Raw genomic sequence first — 24010 nt, forward strand, 5'->3', positions numbered from 1 at the left:
GATACAAAATGCCTGTGGTCTTTTACAATAAACAGGATTAGGTTCGCAATATCTAAAAGCAAATCTCAAAAGTTCATGCTATAATATGTTGCCCTCTGCGTGACAGTTTAACACTCTTCTATCAAGCCATGGCATGTATGATGACGCCGTGGTGGAGACGGTCGGCTGGAGGTATTTACAGTTTAAAACGAGTCGGACCGCAGGAATGGGAGAACGATCATGAGATGAGTTTGTTAGGGTAGGTACCGCTTAAGAACAAATTAGGCTTTTCAGTTGATATGAAACAAACAAGCAAAGATTATCTTCTGTCTCATCTGGGCTCTGTCTTCACGCCACCTAACTGGATTCTTATCTCACTCACTTCAATCTGTATTCTAATTATTTTTCTGTCATATTTGTCTTTTTTAAACCAATATGTTCGAGTTATAAAGGTTAGCGTTGTAATATAGAAAGACGTAAGAAAAGATGTTTAAATCTTAGCTCAAGGTAGTCAAATCTACCCTGCAGCGCTAGCATCGAAGAGGACGCGTCTTTAGCGAGGGCTGACAAGTTATAGAGCGAGCGGACATGATCTCATGAGTCCATGTCTCCGGTCCCTGAAAGGATGCACTGGGGAACGTCTCTGGCCCCATCCGACGTCCACACCGTTTAGGGATGAAAACCCAATTGCTGGTTTCTTTGAGCAACAAGTTCACAACAGTCGCGTGTAAATCCCTGTACTCTAACTTTAATCTAACCGGGTTTGTTGGGCTGTGCCCTGCTGTTGTGCTGTTCGGACGAGGACGTCCAGTGAGTCTCAACCACGGAATGGAGAAGGTCCTTCATAACAGCAGGAATAATGACACCCTATTCGGATCAACAACCCCTCTGCAGTCCAGTAACGATTCTTCAATGTCCCAGAGTGAGTCGGGTCCCCCTAGCTCCTCCCCCCTCCGTGCCCTGACCTACGCCTCGGCCAGCCGGCCGATGGGGCCATCGCCCTGCTCCATCATGCGGTACTTCTCCTCCAGCAGCGGCTCGCTGCTCTGCAGGTGGATGAGGGGCTTGGTGCAGAAGGCGGGCCGCAGCTCCTGGTTCCTCTTGTTGTACAGGTTCAGCCGGTGCTCCAGCTCCGGGCTGGTCAGGCCCGAGCCCGCGGGGCTGGGCGGCTTCAGGTTGACGGGGTCCAGGCCCTTGGGCGCCATGCTGGAGGTGTCCGACAGCGAGGACAGCAGCTCCTGCACCGTGGCCACGTTGGCGGGGCCCCTGGGCGGCGCGGGGTCGGGGCCCAGCGCCAGGGGGCTGCTGTAGGGCGGCGGGTAGCAGCGCTGGCCGCTGTAATCGTCGGTGGAGGTGGAGGCCTCGCGCACCGTGGAGCTGCAGTCGGTGACGGAGCCGCCCAGCGTGTGGCTGCTCAGGCTGTGGTGGCGCCCGCTGAAGCTGGAGAAGGTGGCGGCGGACGCGTCGCTCACGCAGCTGCTGGTGCGCTGCAGGTGGCAGGCGGAGGGCAGGCCGTCGGCGCTCACCAGGGACGAGGGCATCTGGCTGGGGTTGTTGGGCAGGTGCACGTCGATGGCGGCCGTGGTGATGACCCGCGCCGGGTCGGGGATCCCCATGTCTGGGGGGGGCAGAACAGCAGGGGGCGTTAGAGAGAGGCGGGGGGGATGAGGGGGAGAATGTGTCTGAGAAGGGGGACCTCCATGGCTCTTACCGCTGCTGGGCTCGCTGTAGTACTGGCTGATGTAGTTGTTCATGTCGTCCTGAACGATGTGGTCTAAAGACAACAATGAACGGTGGAAAAACATCAGTTGGTTCTCCGTCTCAGGCACAGAAACACCGTTGTGTATTCGGCATTCAGCCGGTGATTAATGCCACAGGCTTTGTGTTGAATGATTGAGGAGGTGGGGTGTGTTTGGACAGCGTAAAGCCCACCAGCGCACCTGAACCTCTTTGGCGGTCAGAGAAGGGGTTCTGTTTTTATGGCTGATCCTCAGTCAGTCCAAGTGTGTGTCTAAGTGCTGGCCCTTCAAAGACCCTCAGGAAGAATACCAGACGGGCTTCTTTTCATTTAGTGCTCCGCCGCTCTGAAATATTCATCCTGAACCAACGTCCTGAGCGGAGGCCTAGCGTCTTCCCCGGTCGTAACGGACAACATCTCCCGGTGATTAACAACACAGGGGTTTACTGAGGAACGTGGCCTGCTTAAAGCACAGTCTGCGCGCACACGCACACACACACACACACACACACACACACATACACGTACGTACCAGCAGCGCTGTGATTTATAGTTTTGATAAAGGACATAGCTGCAGTGTTTTCCAGCCCAGGCATGGTCAGAAATGACAGCTGCTGTGTGGCCGGTAGTGCTGTGAGTTATGGGGCTCCGCCGCGGAGCGAGAGCGGCTCAGTCCATCACCTCGTTCCGCTGGAAGGGTTTTATTGAAATTCACAGACGAGGGTTTTGAGGGGAGCTCGAGCGGCGTCAGGGCGCTGGCGTGCGGTGATGTCCACCATTAATAAAGCGGCACGGTCGGCCGATCTACGGCCGATAAGACGGATGACGGAAGAGATGCACCGTCGGATAAGAACTGGTGTGTATGGAGCCGTCGCCTCTGTACCCATGGGTTTGATTCGTTCGCTCTCGTTTACAGGTGGTGGATTACTTATATGCTCAGGTATCATCTCTCCTGCAGAGCTACACGTCCCAGTCGCCCTTCTTTTATCATCCTCCTTCATTTTGTTTGTCTGGTTTAGTGCTGAAAGATCGCACAATATCCCAGTCATTCTTTGTTTGACTAATGATTTATAATGTCTTTACACACACACACACCTCCTGAAATCCTGACATTGTGGGGACCTTGAGGGAATACGTGGGGCTCTGGGTGTTCCCCGCCGTTACCTGCGGCTCCGCTGGGCCCCCGGGGGTGGGCCTGCCGGCGGGGCTCTGAGGGCCCCGGGGCCTGCAGGCCGTCCACCTCCTGGAAGGTGCTGTTGGGTTTGTTCCACACGTGGTGCAGCTGCATGGCGGCGTCCCGCTCGGCGGCCAGGTCCAGGTCCTGCTGGGCCAGGTGGGCCCGCAGCTGCCTGATCTCAAACTGGGGGACACAGGTGTCACGAGGGGGTTAGGGGGGCTCCGGAAACCACCGTGCTCTTACTGTTATTCAGGACTGTACTCGTTGGATATGACTTGATTGTATTAATGTTATTTTCCAAAACCCCCAAAATGAAGATGAAATAAGAGCTTATGAACACAGGTCATTGATGATAGCTTCATCCATCTTTCTATAACGTTCCCCCGGCATCTTACTCCATTATCTATTTTAAACTGTCAGTCTTTATAGCTGTCAGTGAGCTTTTTTAGTCATTGTTGATACTATGCTGTACATTTGTTGAAATGTTTTATAAATTAGACCTAGAGGGCTGCCTACTCCATGCAGATAGGTTTATTAGCGCTCTACTTCCCTCCTCTGGCGAAACAATATCATTACACCTCATGTGCTGTGTAATTTTTCACATCAAATACCATAGACCCTTATCTTTGTTCACACTTTTGTGAGTAGTGCTAGTTTGTAGTTATAGTAGTATATTTTACATTCAAAGCATTGTATTATCGTATGTAGGTTGAATCATGAGAACCAAACACCAGTACGAAACACATTCAGCCACATAAATAGCAGGATCCTATTCATCAGGTGAAAACAAATGCTCCCATCTATGTTGACCCCTTTCACACCAGTATAGACTGGTATATCTAGTATGTCCCAGCTCTCCACATTTCATTTTTACTGTTGACATACTTATGAATATGATTAGTGACACAGAAATCTACCTCAATGAGATCGATCCCAGGGGCGTTTCTCAACCTGGCAGTGTAATACAGAAGGGGTTTAGGGTGCAAAGGCCCTAGGGTTCAGAGGTTCTTGGGGTTCGGGTCAGGGTCAGGATAAGAGTGAGGGTCATGGTGAGTGGTTAAGGTCAGGGTCAGGGTGGGGGTCAGGGTTAAGGTTAGGGCCAGGGTTAGGTTGAGGGGTTAAGGTCAGGGTCAGGGCCAGGGTTAGGGGTGGGGTCAGGATGGGGACGTACCGCCTGCTCCTGACAGATCTGGGTGAGGCGGTCCAGCTGCTCCTCTCGTACCGCCTTGGCCTTCTCGTACTGCTGCACCTCCAGCTCCATCTCCACCTTCACCTGCAGGACGAAGGCTGCACCACAGGGACGGGGACGCCTCAGTGAGCAGGGGTGAGCAGTAGGCATGTCTCCACTGATGTCCCACTGACCCACATACGTCTGGAATAGTCTTACTTCTGCTTTTGCAAGTTCACACTTTATAATCATGTGCAACACACAGAAGGTAATCCGAGTGTATATACCACGACCAAACTGGTTGTTTGGTCGTGGTATTCTCAAGCACCAATCAAGTGTTTTTTATAGGGGAGGGTGTAAAAGACTGTTTTACATAGAGCTTGAGATTGATTGTTACTTGTGTATTCATCGTTTATTCATGTGGTTGACGGACAACTTGAATTGTTGTACACCATAACTCTTTTGGAGGGGTGTTCATAAATAGTACATGTAAATAATATTCTTACTGTAAAACGAGGCAGCCTGTGTGCGCGCAATCCGCCTCCACAAGGGGGAGGCAACGCGGTGCCGTTTACGCCCGCGAGCCAAAGCATGCGATCAGCATGATGAGAGGGAAAGGAAACCGCCCAGAGCGAGCCCACCAATCCTGATCTATCAGCCGACAGTCAAGGACAGCGTCCTGACCACCACCCCCCCCCCCCCGGGGCCTCACCGTCGATGATCCTCTTGGCCCTCCAGATGCGCAGGGTGATGATGAGGCCGATGGCGTCCCAGGGGCTGCTGGGGCCGTTGGCCACCGTGGAGGCCACCATGGGGGCCAGAGAGAGGACGATCACCGCCCCGTCAAACACCTGGGAGACCGGAACAACCCACCACACATGAGTCACACACACACACACACACACACCGTGGAGGCCCCCATGGGGGCCTGAGGGAGGACGATGACCACCGGTCAAACACCTTGGAGACCGACAGATCCCACCACACATGAGTACACACACATACGCACGCACGCACGCACGCACGCACGCACGCACGCACGCACGCACGCACGCACGCACGCACGCACGCACGCACGCACGCACGCACGCACGCACGCACGCACGCACGCACGCACGCACGCACGCACGCACGCACGCACGCACGCACGCACGCACGCACGCACGCACGCACGCACGCACGCACGCACGCACGCACGCACGCACGCACGCACGCACGCACGCACGCACGCACGCACGCACGCACGCACGCACGCACGCACGCACGCACGCACGCACGCACGCACGCACGCACGCACGCACGCACGCACGCACGCACGCACGCACGCACGCACGCACGCACGCACGCACGCACGCACGCACGCACGCACGCACGCACGCACGCACGCACACACACACACACACACACACACACACACACACACACACACACACACACACACACACACACACACGCGCGGAGGACGGAGTGGTTTGACTTTGAGGGGGTGACCCTGCTGTGTGTGAGGGGAGGCGCCCCGGGGCATCTGGGAGCTTACCTCCACTTTGTTCTCGATGTAATCCCATATCCCCAACACCACGATCCGGAACACCGTCTGACACACACACACACACACACACACATGCAGGCGCACGTACACACACACACACACACACGCACACACACACACACAGGCACACACATATGGAGACAGAAGGAGAAACTGTTATGAGAGGACAGTCCAATCACGGAGCGGTTCATTTGCGTCACCCTTTCCTGCACCCTTGAATGAAACAGAGGGAACAGAATGAAATGTAAGCGAATAAATGAGGGTGTTGTTGGTTTTTCTGAAGATTATCTCTGGCCGACTGAAAAGGCGGCGACGTCATCTCCGCACGCATCCCCCAGTGGCGCTGTGGGGTTCATCCACACAATTAGGGGACACTGCATTCTGCGCCTACTGCTGACACAGCACCACGTTGGGGGAGGGGGGGCTCTCTCCCTCTCCCTCTCTCTGCACCCCCACTCCCCCCCCCCTTCCCCCATGACCGTTTCAGGTACTTCAAGGTTGCAGGGAGGTAAAAGAAAAGAATAATACTGCCAAGTGGTTGGGATGGATTCAGGTAATTCACCAAAGGTCTGCTTCCATTGATTAGCAATTCAATTGATAAAGAACTGGAGAAGCAGGGTGCGGCTTCGGTGTGAAGAACCAGGACTAATGTGAGGCTGGCTTTGAAGGAAAACCAGCCGCTGATCAATACCTAAAGGTACCAAGTTCATTATTCAACCGCACAACACAGCTTTATCCTTTGTCTGCTTTACGGGGTTGTACTGTGACTGAGATAACTCTAATAAAATAGTTGGATGATGTATTCATATGTTCATATGTTTTATATGAGGAGAATCCGCTTACTATACATGTGTGTACAGTGTATATATATATATACATATAGACACACACACATATACATATATATATATAGCTCACCTTGATGCCCCTCCCGCCCCCCAAAGGTAGCATAAATCAATAGGCTGCTGTCTCAGCAGTTAGTGAGCCATTATGATTAGAGAGAGAGAGAGAGAGAGAGAGAGAGAGAGAGAGAGAGAGAGAGAGAGAGAGAGAGAGAGAGAGAGAGAGAGAGAGAGAGAGAGAGAGAGAGAGAGAGAGAGAAACAGAGAGTGCCTCACCTCAGTGAAGAACACTGAAAGAATGGCCAGGCTGATCCAGTGGATGATACTGGCAAACTGGAACGCATTGTTGACTGTTGAAAGAAAGCCAGACATAGGTAAATACAAAAAGCAAGTGGAGTGTACATAACCTAAGAGGTCTGATGAAAACACCAATGTACACAAGCACCAGGCCCATTGGCATCAGGCCAGGAGATCATGTGCAAGTGTGGAGGTGCGCTCTCTGTGATCGGTCAGTGGTGATGCTTCAGACAGGCTCTGGATCCTGACCCCCCCAACCCCACTCTCCTCCCCATGACCTTCCAGCTGTGATGGATGGTGGTGGTCCCTTGTGGTACCTGATGATGTGTGGGGGTCTCATTATTGGTGTGTGACATGGGGTCATGCTGCATTTTGGTCCACCTGCTGACACGCAGGTGTCCGGTGGGGGTCCCACCATGGGAATACTGACTGTTGAGACTCTCATGGATGCTTGGTGGAGCCTCAGGGGATGGAACACGCAGAGCCCTCCCATTGGCACGTGATTGTTGTGATGACAAAAGTCAGAGCTCACATCCATGCTAATGTTCATGCTAAGTTTCATGCTAACACTCATTCTAACGCACATGCTAATAATCATGATAACATTCATGCCAACGTTAATGCTAACACTAATTTCTAATGTCCATGCTAACGTTTGTGTTAACTTTCGTGCTAACGTTGAGGCTAAGTTTCACACTGTAAGAAGAACCTCAATGATTGCGATTGTCCCTTCAATGGATGAAACGGACCTCACCGAGTTAAACGGGTACAGATGGAAGAATGTGTTGACAAAGCACAAGCACTGGTGCACGTAATTGATCTTCTACATTATTCTTGCTTGCACTTTATCTTTGTCATTAACAGCGTGCCAGTGGGGTCGAGACCCAGTGTTTGTTTTTATTGTTGCATTCTAAGCACGAAGAAAAAGTGCCCTAAATATAAATCACTATCTGACCTCTTTTCCCCCCATCCCTGTTCCGTTGGACGACATTGATGCAAACTTGTCAAATATGCACAGAACTCATAACAAGAAGGCTCCGAGGGTAATGGTGAACCATGCAGTGAGGATGAGGCTGTAGATGGTTCAGAGCCCTGCTCCGGGTCACTCACACTGCAGCAGCTTGGTGTCTATGAGCAGCTCCAGGGTGAGCAGCACCACCACCAGCACCACGCAGGCCACCAGGAAGCAGTTGAACCCCGGGGACAGCAGGCACACCTGCCACAGCGCCGCCCTGCGGCCGCAGCAGGGCTTCAGCCAGTTGGACCTGAGACACACAGCCACAGGGAGACCAGGGAGGGAGGGAGGGAGAGAGGGAGGGAGGGAGAACAGGGGGGGAGGGAGGGAGGACAGGGGGGGGGGGAGGGTGAACAGGGGGGGTGGGAGGGAGGGAGGGAGAACAGGGTGGGAGGGAGGGAGGGAGGGAGGGAGAACAGAGGGGGAGGGAGGGAGGGAGGGAGAACAGCGGGGGAGGGAGGGAGAACAGGGGGGAGGGAGGTAGGACAGGGGGGAGGGAGGGAGAACAGGGAGGGAGAACAGGGGGTGAGGGAAGGAGGGAAAACAGGGGGGGAGGGAGGGAGAACAGGGGGGGAGGGAGGGAGAACAGGGAGGGAGAGAGGGAGGGAGGGAGAATAGGGAGGGAGAGAGGGAGGGAGGGAGAACAGGGAGGGAGGGAAAACGGAGGGAGAGAGGGAGGGAGAACAGGGAGGGAGAGAGAACAGGGAGGGAGAGAGGGAGAGGGAGGGAGAACAGGGAGGGAGGGAGAACGGAGGGAGAGAGGGAGGGAGAGAGAACAGGGAGGGAGGGAGAACAGGGAGGGAGAGAGGGAGGGAGAACAGGGAGGGAGAACAGGGAGGGAGGGGGGGGGAGAACAGGGAGGGAGTGAGGGGGGGGAGAACAGGGAGGGAAGGAGAAAGGGAGGGAGAACAGGGAGGGAGGGAAAACGGAGGGAGAGAGGGAGGGAGAGAGAACAGGGAAGGAGGGAGAACGGAGGGAGAGAGGGAGAGGGAGGGAGAACAGGGAAGGAGGGAGAACGGAGGGAGAGAGGGAGGGAGAGAGAACAGGGAGGGAGGGAGAACAGGGAGGGAGAGAGGGAGGGAGAGAGAACAGGGAGGGAGGGAGAACAGGGAGGGAGAGAGGGAGGGAGAACAGGGAGGGAGGGGGGGGGGAGAACAGGGAGGGAGGGAGGGGGGGGAGAACAGGGAGGGAAGGAGAGAGGGAGAGAGGGCGAGAGGGAGAGAGGGAGGGAGAACAGGGAGGGAGGGAGAGAGGGAGAGAGGGAGGGAGGGCTTTAGAATGGAGCAGGGAGACAAGACATCGGAATCGGACCCTTGTCATGATTTCATAGCTGGTAAATAGCTGTGTGTGTGAGTGAGTGAGCGTCTGTGGCATCAGGTTGGTCCATGGTAGAAGAGCAGAGTAGTATGTACAACCTAATGGAATGGACCTGTAGTCAATTATATGGACAGGATAGGACTTCTACTTTTGCAAACCAGGGCTTATTTGTGTTTCGGGGTATAAATCATGGACAATATATTATTTGTTTTATGTTGCATGACAGAGCAGTATTCATGACTCCAACGTTTGTTTCTGACCATGGGAACTACACCCATATACATACCTGTCAAATGGGTTCATTTACGCAAATATGTGAAATTAAATATAGAACAAACTGCTAACCCATTTAAAAATCATGTTGTCAACCAAGAATATGTTGAACCTTAAACCTCACAGGGTGAAGATCCAGCTTGATTTAGCTGATTCCTTGTTTTAGTCAAGCTGACTTTTAAATTGGCCTTTTAGTTATATTGCTGGTTTGGCTGTCAAATATGATCACCATAAAGAAACACCATTTGGACTATTAATATTCATGGAGCCTTATTGAAAACATTATCCACAAACAAGCAAGGGTGGCCAATCCTGCCCCCTTCAGTAGGTTTTCCTTACAATTGATCACTCGCCACAACACTCGCCTTTTTCAGTGACATTCGCAAAAGGCTGAAATTGATAATAATTCCAATCAGCTGCTGTGATTGGTTGGAATTCAGACATCCTTAATCGTGGTCCTCCAGGACAGAGTTTCGTTAAGCATATGAATACATACAGTGGCTCAAGAGTCAGTCTTAGTCCACCATGGGGACGTTTTGGTGCGTCCTTCTACCTAAATGAAGGAGGGGGTTACTTTGTTGCATCTAGGTGAATAGGTTGAGGGAGAGGCTGGGTCAGAGGTTTAATAAATCAAATGATTGTTTAAATAGCCTTTGATTATCTGGAAAATACCACTTAAAGCAGTGGAGCACGGGAAAGATAGAAGATGGAGGACGTTTATATGTTAAAATAAATACAAGAAACAAGACCGCAAGGTTAAAAGAAATCTAAATAAATATAAAACATGCATTGATATACATTGTCTCAAGAAATGCTCTACTAAGGCTATGTAGGTTAGAATGTATTGATCTCTTTTGTCTCCTTTTCAGCAAAGTATATATATTCAGATATAGGATATGTGATGAACGGGTCAAAATACAGTGTGCAATGCTTGATTCAAGTTGGACTCACTGATCTCTCTTTAACGTTATAAGTTGATCCTTGATTGTATTAATGCCAGGAATGGTATTGTCTAACAGGGAAAAATGCCGGAAAGAGAGCTGCACTTAAAGAACAGATAAGATGTGCCGTTTTACTGGGTAGGACAACGCTATTATTCGATACCAAAGTTAATAATCCCGAAAAAGGAAGTATTTAAGAACAAGCTAATTGTAATCAAATGAGGTATAATCGACCATGTAGGTCAAGATTATTGGGGAGATTTGAGCTTCAAACTGAAATAACAACCTCCATTGTTTAGTGGTTAGTTGGATAGCTGCCTGACCAGTCCCATTTCTGACGATGGTGCTCCATCTATCAGCTGGTGGGTACTGGCAAAGTATCATCCTCAGCTACACAGATGAGCGCTACAAAGTATGAATCAAATTTCATGGTTAAGATTCATTTATTCATTTATTTGGCAAATTATGTTTTCTAATAGATTGCCATCTTTTTATAATTAGTGCAATAATATAAACTGATAGGTTCAAAAGTCATAAAAACCACCATCTTACGATAGATTCCTCAACAACCCCAGCATTGCATTGTCTCAGGTCCGTAGTCTGTGATGTGTATGTCATACGGACCGTTTTCCCCCTCCTGGACCTCCTGGCAGTGAGCTTACGATGGGTCCTCTCTCACTTGTCTTTCTCTCCTCCTCTTCGAGGGTGACTGCCTGACCATGTTTGTCTGGTCGATTTTCTCCAGGACTCCCCCTAAATCTCCGGCCACTTTACACATGCTCTCCCTTCGCTGCAGTGGAGGAAAGTGATTGGCTGAGGCCGTGTGGTGACTTATGGTCAATAGATAATGACATATCACCCCGGGAGGCACACGATGCGCCCCCCCTCCAGCACCACTTGGTATTCAAAGCCACGTGTCGGACATTACCCCGGAGAGGAGGGGAGCGGGGGGCAGGAGGGTGCTGTCCTTGTGTCATTCTCCAGGCCGACGGATGGAGAACCGTGGTTCCGGTGTGGTTCGGTCAAACAAATGGCAGCTCTCCGTGGTCACCTGTCACCCACGGCAGGAACGCCGTGAGGAACGTCTGTCTGGGGACTAAAGGGGATTTATTCCCTCCTGCCTGCTCACTTTACAGATCACGAAGCAAGACACCCAGCGGTGGTGGTGAGTATGCAGAGAAAGCAAGGAGCAGTGGCTACTTTAAAAGTCATTAGGAAGAGATCCAAACCTGGAGACAGATAGTCGGGAGTTGAAGAGGAGGCCAGGGAATAGGGAGAAAGAGCGAGGGAAACGCATTCCCTGTTAAATTAAGCAATACTTGATACATGGTTGAATGCCGGGACACTGATGTGCCCATTCATGCGCTCGGTGCGGTTGCCAAGACATTTCCCTTTACTGTAGTGTTCACCATCTCAAACACAGAACACTCCATGCACACGTTCCCCCACACACACAGCTGGGAGCGGTGGTCGTGCGTACACATAAAAGTGTATGACCTAACCCATAATCCACAGTATCGGTTGTCTTTACAGTCCCCCCGTGAGCCCGCCGGGTGCTAGATGTGATGGAGGGAGGTCATGGAGCGCGTCGATGACCTCATTTGGAGGAGAATCCAGTGCTCCCGATAGGGGAGCCGCGGGCCCGTCTCACCAGACACCTCCAGGGTGCAGCTAGCGTGCTGCACGAGCGCTGCACCGTGAAACAAATATAAGAAGATTACTTCCTTTTCAGAAGTAAAATTATATATTAGCCCTCGCTGTATGGGAGCATAATTCATTCAGAACTCCACTCGAAACCGCAGAGAAAAGGTATTAATTTAATAAAGCTGTAAAGTAAGACCCCGTCTAGGGCGAGAGTAAATGGCGATGATGAATCACTGGGAGCAGGATGAAACTTAATTTGGGAGAAAACCACATTAAATGTTGAACGCTGAGGGTAAGTATTTATGAGGCTGAGGAGCAGCCCTACGAGGGCAAACCGCTGCACTCTCTGCAAGGGGTCACGGCGAGTTTGGATCAAACGGGTAATCCCAGAGAACGGCCACACACACAGACACACGGGGAATGGAGGAACGCACCCAAACTCACACGCACACATAGAAACACGCAGAGGTTTATAAAGAAGTCCAGCATTCTGCAAGCAGGTCGAGAGGAAGCGATCATGTTTGTGTGTACGAAGATTAACACACAGCAGCTGCAGGCATAAATAAACGGCCGCTGAACCATAACGGACCCCTGAAACAAAAGGCGCGACGGCGTACTTGTGCATAACACCGGTGGTTGTAGCATCAGCCCTCCTTTATTATGTCCATGCATCAGCCCCACAAACACATTAATGCCTTTGGCTCATTACTAAAGGTCCTAGAATATGGACGTTTCCACTGTCTAATACATTCACCATGAAATCCAAAAACTGTCTTTTAATTGTATAAAAAAAATGCGCATTTGATTGTATGAAACCTGACTGTATTTGTTTGCTTCATGCTGGCCTCCTGGCCGGTTCACCTTTGGGAAATAGATTTTAAATACTCAATGAAACTTTTACCTGGTTAAATAAAGGTTTCATTAAAATAATCAGCCCGACACTCAGGCTGTCCTGGCAGCGGCACAGAAATGCATCAGGTTGAAAGACAGCAGCTCAGAGCTGGCTCGGTCCACAAGACCCTAACGGCCTGACTGAGGAGGTAGACAGCCTGTCCTCAGCGGCACCATGCCGGTGCCTCTAATTGAGACAAGATTCAGCGTAATGTAAAGGTGTTAAGGTGGAGCCACAGGGGAGTTGGACTCCTGTTTGATTGGCCATTAGAAAAATGCAGAGACAGCCAAGGGTTGTAGGATTGAAGTGCTTGTCTGTTGACCATATTGAAACCATTTGAGGCCCACACCTGTTGCAGACACTGTAGTCGACACTTGTATCCAAAACGAATGACCATGCATGCAGATGGGTCACTGGGTCAATGGGGTGCTATTGAATATAGAGTACGGCATCTTGCTCAAGGATGCCTACTGGGAGGCAACAGGCATTGGGGATCACACGCACCCTAGCCACCGCACCATCCTCCACCGCATCATCCTCCACCATCCTCCACCCCACCATCCTCCACCATCCTCCACCCCACCATCCTCCACCATCCTCCACCCCACCATCCTCCACCATCCTCCACCATCCTCCACCATCCTCCACCATCCTCCACCCCACCATCATCCTCCACTGCACTATCCACATACAGATGGTACAGCAGTTGAATAGACTGACATGGAGAATCATTGCTTCGAAGTAACTGCTGGTCTTGAAAACAGCTGGACGTCAAGCTCCATGACAAACACAGGAAACACAAGATTTTTTCTTCTGCACAGGTATGTCAAGTCTTCTACAAAAAGGTTCTTGTTTAACTGAAGCTAAAAATGTTCCATCACTTTTCAATGGCTCCCTCACCTCTCCCTCGCACTCGCACTCACACACACACACACACACACACACACACACACACACACACACACACACACACACACACCTCGCTGTGTCTGTGTCTCACACCGTCTATCGCTGTTGTGATTATCATGCCTTGTGATTTCTACATCATCAACTCCCAACCAATTGGCACCAATCTGCTGAAGTCAGCAGGATCAGGCGGAATGGAAAATGGACCACGGCAGTGCGCCGGCAGGCAGGCGAACAGCAGATGTTGGAAGGGCCCTCTTCATTTCATTTAACTCGTTTGAGCTCACAAGCAACATCCTTCACCCGGACAGACATTTTCATACGATACATAATATATGCTTTTCGCCTGCCTGCGATTTTCTTTCTGAAGTTAAAAAAGAAATGAAGAAAATGCCAACATTGCCACGAGCTGGAGATTCCCCCTCTTGCAATAACTGCTGGCTCAGCTGTCATATCATAATAGTAGCATAGAAACTTGTGATGAAAGAAATATGGCTTAGTCGTGCCGAATGTGTTCAGCGGCGCTCCACGTAATCTTATCACAGGTAATCAATTCTGCATTTCACAGCCTCCGTACCCATTCAACATTCATCACTTGAAATGCTTTGCGGCGACTTAGCGAGTCAAATGAATTGATAATTAATATCGGATGGCAACATACGAAGATGCTCGTCCCTGCTCCTCTGTTGAACGCAGCCTGTGGTGTGTTCCGATATCAGAGGTTTGTGGAAGCATTTCAGCGCCGTGATACAAATGCATTGGTTTGCATGGGTGCCATCAACGACTTGCTTTCCTCCCTCATCCCTCTCCTCTACTCTACTCCCCTTGTGTTGTCGCGTTGTATACCACGCTACGTAAAGCCGGTCTGCCTGACATAGAGGGACTGAGAGGGGGTTAAGGCAGAGAAATGGGCGGCACTCAGGAGGCAAATGGAGATGGATGTGACTTGATGTGCAGCACGGCAGACAAGCTGTTCCTGATAAATGGGTTTCCAACAGGACACTTGAGCCCTTTCGCACTCAGCCCGAAAAGCAATCTCACACTTTGCATGTCTGTGAATATTAACAAACCCTCACACCTTGCACTCAAATATCATCTATTGTGCCGCACACAGTGCCAGCCCAGGCACACGAATTGATGGAGGGCACTGTTGCTCTGTTGAAATAGAGTCACCGGAAGAGGGGTGGAAGGGAAATGCCCTCGCCCCCATCTTCATCCACGGGTACAGTTCTCGGGCTCTGGATTCGGCGAGTCAGTAACTATTGCTGTGGGTGAAACGCAAACATATATTTAAACACCTTTGATGGGTATTGTGGTCCAAATGATCCCTCCTGACATAAACATTACAATTGGAGCATTCTAATGGACCCTTGGCTCAATGCCAGGATACTTCATAGTTACTGAAAGTAAAGTCTAGACATTGCTGGGATAAATACTTCAAGAAATTAATTCAAGCTTGGTGGGACTTCAGTTGAGTAATGGAGTCAATCTTGGCTTTCTCTTCCGTCCAACCCCCTTCGCCTCACTATAGAGCCCCGTGTGACCCTGGCCCCGGGGCTGCTTCTAGCGAAGCACACACAGTCAGTCCTGCACTAAGGTCCAACATGGACAGATATGACAATCGTCAAAGAAAGGCATCTCCTTCTCATCGGCAGCCGGTAGCTATGTGAATGGACTCGTGGGGGGTGACCCCCCTACCATCACCCCCACCCCTACCACCGCTACCGCCATCCCCACCTCTCTCCCTCAGTCTACCTTCTCTTCTTCTCTCTTGCCCCTTCCTCCTCCTCCTCCTCCAGTTACAGCAGCATGTTGACCTATATGATCCATCTGTCATTGCTGCGGTGTCTCACACCCCTCTCTCTTTCAGAGAGTGAGAGGGACAGTGAGCGAGAGAGAGGGAGGGGGTGGGGAGGGAGAGAGAGAGAGAGAGAGAGAGAGAGAGAGAGAGAGAGAGAGAGAGAGAGAGAGAGAGAGAGGGGGGGGGGAGGGAGAGAGAGAGAGAGAGAGAGAGAGAGAGAGAGAGAGAGAGAGAGAGAGAGAGAGAGAGAGAGAGAGAGAGAGAGAGAGAGAGAGAGAGAGAGAGAGAGAGAGAGAGAGAGAGAGGGAGAGAGAGAGAGAGACATATGTCTGCAGCTGCTGCCTCTCAGACTCCAGGCTGGTGTGGGGCTGATAGGCAGGCGGTGAGGAGGGGGCGAGGGGGGCCTTTTGGGCTGAGCAGATCAGGCTGGGGGAGCAAGAGAGAGAGGCTCCAGAGTCTGGAGGTCAGGCTATCGCAAAGGGGTTGAAACTGAGAAGGACGCAGATCTAAACCTACCGCATCGTCCCTTTATCTTTTGTAGGATCTGCTTGATTTCATTTGGGGTCCTCACATGCTGCATCCAACTGAACATTACATTGATTTATTTAGTTGCTTATTTTGCCTTTACCTCCTTGAGGGTGAAACTGAGGTCTGTTTGATGAGAGGTATTACTGTGGGGACGGAGTGGGGTGTTATGGATCCAAGGTTACTCACATGCACGGTCTAACCAGCATTTTCTGCAAAAGGATTGGCAAAGCACAAAGTGTATTAATAATTCCATCCATCTTAGCAGAGAAACAGCTAGCACTGCCTGTGCCCCTTGAATAGTCCACAAGAACATCTACCTCCTACATAGCCGCCCACGTCTGATGGTAGCAAGCGTGAATGTGAATCTGCCGCGCAAGACTGGATGCACATCTCAACCGTATACTACTCCCCCACGCCTGCACTTCCGCATGGACCGACCAAACACCAGCCAGGCCCCTGCATGGATCACATGTAATGCATATTCTGTGTGGATGGCGAAACACAGCAACAACCGCGCCTGTAATCAATAAAAAGATAAGCTGTGAATGCCATTGCAAATCGTGGGGAGAACCGACGGCCTTGAGTTACACCTCCTTCATATTATCTTATTTTCATAAAGTGTATAAAGAAACATCCTAAGAATGCTTTTCAAATAGGCTTGTTTAAACATTTAGACTTTAAACTTGAAAATCAATAGAAAGATTTCACACTCCAGTAGAGCTAGGTTCCACGACTCCTCATAATAGCCTCAGTGTTTTTAACATAATACGCATCCCTTTGCAACAGATCTCCCAGGCTATGGGATTGACCACTACTTTCCTGAACGGATGATGCTTATGCTATCCTATTTATCACCAAACATACCTTTGTCATTCCTCTGATGCTGCCCACATGAGTCACAAAGGCCGAAGAAACCTGTTGTGTTTTCTAAGAAACAAATGCACTGTGGTGTGTGTGAAACCACAAGTGTTATGGAATGCCTGTGAGTTGTGAAAATCAGGAATTCCAATCTAGGTTGGGTCATTGAAGATGCTGATACCATGAAATATGCTTGGTAGATTTTTAGATTAGCAGGTAAACTAAACAACCACCCATGACTGGGACTTTTAGGGCACCTCGGCCTACGCAATAACATCCCTTTTCCCCAAAACACAGATATTCCAAGTATGGCTTCTTGACGTCATGATTGCTCAAGAGTGCCAAACAGGCACAGTGGGACAATTCCACTCCACATCCCAGAGGAGCAGAGAGTCATCTGGCCTCATTCTGATGCTCACTGCCCACAGTCATCATGACGGCACATCTTTGCCAGCACACACATGCACACACATATATATATACACATACACACACACAAAATCCTGTGCACAGTGTTGGCAAAGGTTTGGTGTGTGCGAAAGAGTATAAACAGACAGAAAGGCCGAGAGATATAAACAGAAAGGCAGAGAGAGAGAGAGAGAGAGAGACACAGAGAGAGACATATATATATATATATATATATATATATATATATATATATATATATATATATATACATACGGAGGGAGAGAGAGAGAGAGAGAGAGAGAGAGAGAAAGAGAGAGAGAGAGAGAGAGACAGGAAGTAGGATGGCTCAAGTCAGGACCCATCTGTCCCCTGATCCCTCCTGAGCCTTCGGACCCCAACCGGTGCAGACCAGCTCCGGTCCAGGCGGACCGCCTTCGGTCTGCTCACCAGGGCTTGGATGGCGTAGCCTTGGTAACGATGGGCCCTCTGGTAAAACTTATGCTATTTGTACACCCTCTCGGCATGGGCGCTGGCGGCGCTGCGCGCCAGAGGCTTCGTGAGTCACGCTTCCTGAAAGGCGAGCGCCCACAGGGGGATGCTGAGATGGGGGCAGGACCTGGCCTAGGTCTACTACCAGGGCCCCGTGGTGTGGGGACACAGCGATCGGAAAATAACACGCGCCCCACGATGAAATGCCACTGTGGGCAGATTACAAGTATCACCAATAGTGCTCTGACATTTACAAAGACAACAGGACACTAAATAACTGCCAGTAACCGCCAAAAGAGGAAATGAGCGACATGTCTTGACTCGAAGGAGTGTTCTGTGCCACATAAGTATTAGGTATGCGCCTCAGTTGCTTTCTATGGGCCCACCAATATAATTATGGCTTATCTTTTTATTCTCTGATCATAAAAAAATGCATTCAATGAAATGCACAAGGCACAGCAACAGAGACGTAAAGGGACAGGTAAATTATAGATTGTATTGATTATTCTATTATGCATACAGGTTATTCATCCAATAAAATGGGACTCATCATCCTTCTTAGATGATTGTTTTAACTGATGCATAAAAAAAATCAAGCTGAACATTGCTTTAATTTGAAACGGAACTATAACTAATTTACATTTTATTATACTCATTATGTCTATTAAGTGTTATGAGTTTCTTCCAATGAGATGTAATTAACCACATTTCAAATACAGGTAATACAAGTTTGTGTGTGTGTGAATATGTGGCTACATTATTGGGTGTGTACATGTGTGCGTGACTGCGTGCGTGTGTATGTGTTTGAAGGAGTTCTCACCCATCTCGGTTATCCTCTTCGTCTGGGTTTGAGATGAGCTGGGACCCGGCCAGCGAGACGTCCAGGGCGGCCAGAGGCAGGTCTCTGTAGGTGAAGCTGACCAGCTGGATGGGGGCCCCAGCTTGGTTGTCCTCCTCCACCTGCTGGGAGATCACCTCCAGCTCTGAGGCCCCGGCCTGGGGAGCAGCCCTGGGGTGCACCGGGTACAAACAAGATCAATAATAAACATCGAGCACTGTCTCAAGGCCGTTTTGATTTACACTTCAATGAAACGCGTTTGCTTGTTTTTCAAATTGAAGTTTGTTTCTTTCAATGGAAATCTTTTGTCTCGATAAAGTCCCAGCAACTCAGACACCATGACAAAGAAGACAAACAAAAGTTTGCAGGCCGGATCAGTCAATGCACAGGCTCAGATGACTCCGGCACTTCAGAGGTGGGTGGCATCGATTACAAAACAAAAGGGAACCAAATCCACTGGGGCTGGTCAATCCAAGAGGCTCAATCCGAGACACATGTGAAGGTCAAACAGGGGAAGGAGGAGGGGCCAGGAAAAGATCAGTGAGCAGACCTTCAGTTTTGCAAAATGTTAATATAGTCAGGCCCTCAGAGGAAAATGCAGCCGCAGCTCTCCCCTTGAATGTAATGAATGTAAAGATGTTTTCATTCATCTGTGGGCAGCCATGCGTTTGCCACACACTTTGAAATCTCCACCACTATTTTCTTCTTCGCAGGCTGCCACTTGGAACATTAACTGTGGACCAAACAAACCTGCCTTTTCGATACACACAAAATGATTGCACATTATTTGCGTCAGAAATACGTCAGAATACTTTCACCCTTGCATCTCGCTGCTTTAAATGTGCACCTTACGCATCTGACCGAGCACAAGGACAATGATCGTCATCATGTCATGACGTACGCAAACTCAGTTGAACCAAAACCCATCTCCAGACGATAGAAGACCAAGCCAGGAACCCCAGTATAGTGGCTGGTCGCCATCCTGGAAAAAGGCGAGGGATGGAGTATTCGCTGTCCAACACTCTGCTGTGTACCATGAGGCCGGCAAACACAGCGAAAAACACTGAGAAATATCTAACTGGGGCGACGATCAGCAATTGCCACAAGGAAACAGAAAGGTTAACCTAGGGTATACACAAACACACACACAAACCCAAACACACATGTACACCTTTCCTCTACAATGTGGCAAATGTTAAAGTGTGATGAAATCATTTCGCTCTAAATTCTCAAATATACGCAATCTTTAGCAACAATCAATAAATGGTCAAGGAATCCTATTTCGAGAAAGATACCCTGTATCTGTCACAGCCAGCACGGAAGAGGTACTTCCAACAGAAAATAACATCTGGAAAGAAAGATCTACCGGTGTGTCTTTAAACGGATTTGTGACGCTGCCTCAGCATGAATGCAGCGTGCAGTGTGAAGAGGGCAGCGGTATCATTGTAATTCTGAGTGCTTTCTGCCACAGCAATTTTTTTTCCTCCCTGGCCAGCTGTCGACAACAGTGCTCCACTGTCTCACCCAATAAGCCTGTATACAGACACTTGGCTGCTCCTCAGAGAACGGCGATACACCGGCGTGATGGCATCGCATACAGAGCGCGAGAGAAGGAGGCCCAAGGTGCCAGATCACTCATGGGGCCCAGAGCCCACAGCAGCCGGTATCCCTGAGTCAGGGGAGCGAGACACGGTGGTACACTTGTAGAGCAGTCAGTTATTTTAAGCTAACGGCTGGTCTCCCTCAGGCTGACGCCTAGGGGGGGGATGTACAATGTCATCAATAAAGAAAAAGAAAAAAAGAGACACGTTGGCGAATATCCTTGGGAATTGTTCTCTGTGTGATTGAGAGAGGACTCACGTGCAACACTTACAGTGCGTATAATATATGGACCATGTTCTGTACAAGGATATTTGACAAATGCCAATCGCATATTCTGTAAAGGTGTGCATGGTATATTGGTAAATTGGTAAAGACCATGAGAAGCCTACAGTCAATTTAAATTGTGATGACTCCTAATACTGAATGGAATGCATCATTCTGTCCTGTTCCGATTCTGTTGCTTTGTTTCAACGCTCGAAAGAAAACCCACTCCCTAACAAAGTCAAATGAAAATGTAGAAACAAACGTAATACGAGGAGAAAGCTGCATCTGATGTTCCCCCTGTTTCCTGTTTCCAGCTGGAGATTAGATCCTAAGGGCAGGAAAAAGGCAGACAAGATAAAAAGATCTAGACAGATGGGTGGAGAGACAGACAGGTGGGCAGACAGACAGGAAGGCAAAGCGACAGGCAGGCAGTCTGACAGACAGAGCCATAGATATATAGATGGATGGATGGATGAATGGATGGATAGATACATAGGCGGTCTAAAAGAGGAGACGTGAGAATAGCCCTCAGCGCAGTTCGCTCTCTCTTGAGTGAATGTGTCACATCTGTCATTGCGTCAAGGAGCCATCAGTGACCAACAGCTTGTAATTGATGGCTTTGTGCGTCTGTAAGCAAACACTAAAAAGCAATAACCTTTTCTTGTTTATCTGGTCATCAACGGGTTCTCCGCTAGCGCACATGTGATTGGTCCAGCAATTGCACGCATCTAACACAACAAAGAGCCCGGGGCCAATCCGAGAGGTGGGTCGAGGTTTCCTTGCAGGGTCCGCAGCACCACTGCTGCTGCGCCTTTAACCAACAGACACAGCTGATTGAACCCATTCTGCATTCATCCCCTACTCCTCTCAACTCCACTCCACACAACACCACTCCATTCCACTCCCCACCCCCCCCCCCCCCCCCCCCCCCCACCACCACCAACCCCCATCCTCCCTCTCCCCCCTCTCTTTCTGTCTATCTCTCTCTCTGCCATGTCGTCAGAATGCAGGGCCTGTCTAGGGGACCACAAAAGTGTAATTATTAATAAGAAAAGATGACAAGCGAGGTTCCCTTCTGAATGTTAAAGGGGGTTTGGGAAGGTGGGGTGTACCACTCTGACAATGGGCCAAATGCTGCATGGCTCTTTATGGGAAGGTTGATTGGATGGGCCCCCATCCCCTTGGTTAATGCCATTCACCAAAGGGCCTCCAGACTTACACAGGTGTAAGCCTCTCCCAATCTCATCCTCACACACACTGAGAGTGTCTTCCTGAGTGTGTTTGTGTGTGTGTGTGTGTGTGTGTGTGTGTGTGTGTGTGTGTGTGTGTGTGTGTGTGTGTGTGTGTGTGTGTGTGTGTGTGTGTGTGTGTGTGTGTGTGTGTGGCGTAAAGATTCAGCATCCTTCCAGACCATAGCAACAGCAGCTGTGATTGTTGCGTGTTGTACTTACTGAGGGTTGCTCATGTTGATGAAGTCCTGATAAAGCGCTGAATAGGATGGTCTCCACACAACGAGCACAGATTCTTTTTTTCGCTGCTTGTAACCACAGGAGGGCCTTGGCTCCTACCTTTCCTAAGAGCAAAGAAAAAAAGCAGAAAAAGGGAAATTCCAGCAACAGGAAAGGGAAGCCAGGTGTGTTTTTAAACAGAACTAGCAGGATAAACATCACACTTCTTGCATAGCAAGTACAGCAGGATGCTAGCTCTTTGTGCCATGAGATAGAGCGTCATTGAGCAGAGAGCCCATTCAATGTGAACCCTGTCCAGCTGCTGAGCAAAGATCTGACATTCAGGACCAGGCACCCAGCCCCACATACACCACAGATACACGTAACCACATAGTTATATATATATAATATTGTAACCGTATATAATATCATTACAATCAATAACACAACTGGGAGCCATTTCTCAAGGTAGGTAACATTGATTTAAAAAGCATTGCACTGAGTAGTGAGCGAGGGCAAGGAGAAAGCCTGTGAGCGATGCCTCCGAGCACAGGAGATGAAATACCACTCAACGTGAATCAATCCACGTCCTTTAAGTTAAAGAGTTATGGTGTGTATTTGCACCCAGTCCAAAATCATGGACTTTTTCTGTGAACTCTAAAAGTTCACCAACTCACACACATAATGGTAGAATGATGAGGTAGAAAGAGGTAGCCTATTATAGAAAAAAAATGCTCTTAGCGCACATGATTTAAAAAGCCAGTGTTTTTCTGTAATCACCGTATATGTCAACGTGAAGACGAGTTGGAGTTACGCATTGGGGCATTAGCATAATTACGGTCTCCGTCTTGCAGTTCAGTGTCTTCCATCACATGAGAAAAATTATACTGTCAAAATTATAGTTGACCGTCTTCAACAGCCAAAGAGCAGCTACAGCACTTAAAACGTATTCCCATGCATTTCCATTACCCTGTTTAAACGCCGTGTAACGTCGTTTTGAAATACAGTGGCAGCAATTGTCACCAACGATAGTGGATCTTGAATCAGAAAGCAGGACCAAGAAAAACGTAGACGTTAGACCAAATTTTTACCCATTATTTTAAAATTATACGAAGCGTATATCCTACCTTGTCAGCTCTACATGGTGGTGTGGTCGTGACTCCTTTGCCCTCGCAGTGATGATGGTCATGTCTCCCCGGCCGAGGACCACTGTGCACACGGCTAGCTCTCTCCGTCTCTGGCGTGTAGGCTGCGACGCTGCTGCTCCGTAAACACAGAAGGAGACGGCTATCGCAGGATAAGAGCACCATACTTTATGGTGTGAGATTAGCTATCATTGAATTATATGGATTGCGATGCCGCTTCAAAAGCTCGATGGCGTAACGCTCAACGTGCGCGTGCTGACAGGGCATCCCCCACATCGCACGAGGGACTCCATGTGCACAATAATAATAATAATAATGATGAAAATAATTTAGGTTCAGGACCAGGAGCTGTCCAGCTGCTGAAGACAGAATGCCATTCCCCACAGACGTGGAGCGAATGGAAGCCGTTGATTTTCAATTCCTAGGCTAGAAGGCGGTCATTAATGCTGTGTTTCAGTTGTAAGGCGCACGAGCCCGCAAACGTTAGTTTTTTTTTTTTATCGCATCCTAGAAACGTCGACGTAAAACCTCTCGCGCTTCACTTCACCCACTGAGCTTCAGTTCCTCGCGATAACAACGAGAGGATTTACTCAGGGAAAATAAACCGTTGAACAACGAGCACACCATAACAGTCAATAAAATATGCTATTTTACATTTATTATTCATTTAATTTATTAAATATATTGTATTTATCTGGTATATCATATTCGAAGTCTTGATTTGCTGACATTTGCATAATATGTCTCCAAACAGTTGCAGCCTTTTTGCTTCCACTGATAATTAACATTTTATTTAGTAAAATTGTTTTTCCAGTGTGTGAAAATAAGAAAAAAACGATATCCATCCTACATAACGTGTTATCAGACATTATTTCACACAAATATCAGTTT

At 49.2% G+C, this 24010-nt stretch overlaps 1 protein-coding gene across 2 annotated transcripts; it reads right to left on the minus strand.

Annotated features, from left to right (window-relative positions):
• Positions 1 to 44: 44 nt before the first annotated feature.
• Positions 45 to 23702, minus strand: tmem266 (transmembrane protein 266). Of its 2 annotated transcripts, none has more exons than XM_030366361.1 (11): positions 23102 to 23702; positions 21978 to 22094; positions 18643 to 18831; positions 7861 to 8015; positions 6730 to 6803; positions 5600 to 5656; positions 4775 to 4913; positions 4066 to 4181; positions 2882 to 3077; positions 1691 to 1753; positions 45 to 1597 (listed from the first exon to the last, which is right to left on the minus strand). In XM_030366361.1, the coding sequence occupies exons 2-11, from the start codon at positions 21989 to 21991 to the stop codon at positions 945 to 947; spliced, it is 1656 nt and encodes a 551-aa protein (XP_030222221.1). In that variant the 5' UTR covers positions 21992 to 22094; positions 23102 to 23702; the 3' UTR covers positions 45 to 944. The 2 variants fall into 2 exon arrangements, with proteins under 2 accessions (XP_030222221.1, XP_030222220.1); XM_030366360.1 differs by having other exon boundaries at positions 21978 to 22099; positions 23102 to 23701.
• Between the last annotated feature and the right edge of the window lie 308 nt (positions 23703 to 24010).

The sequence above is a fragment of the Gadus morhua genome, chromosome 9 (genome assembly GCF_902167405.1).
Source record: "Gadus morhua chromosome 9, gadMor3.0, whole genome shotgun sequence".
NCBI classification, from domain to species: Eukaryota; Metazoa; Chordata; class Actinopteri; order Gadiformes; family Gadidae; genus Gadus; species Gadus morhua.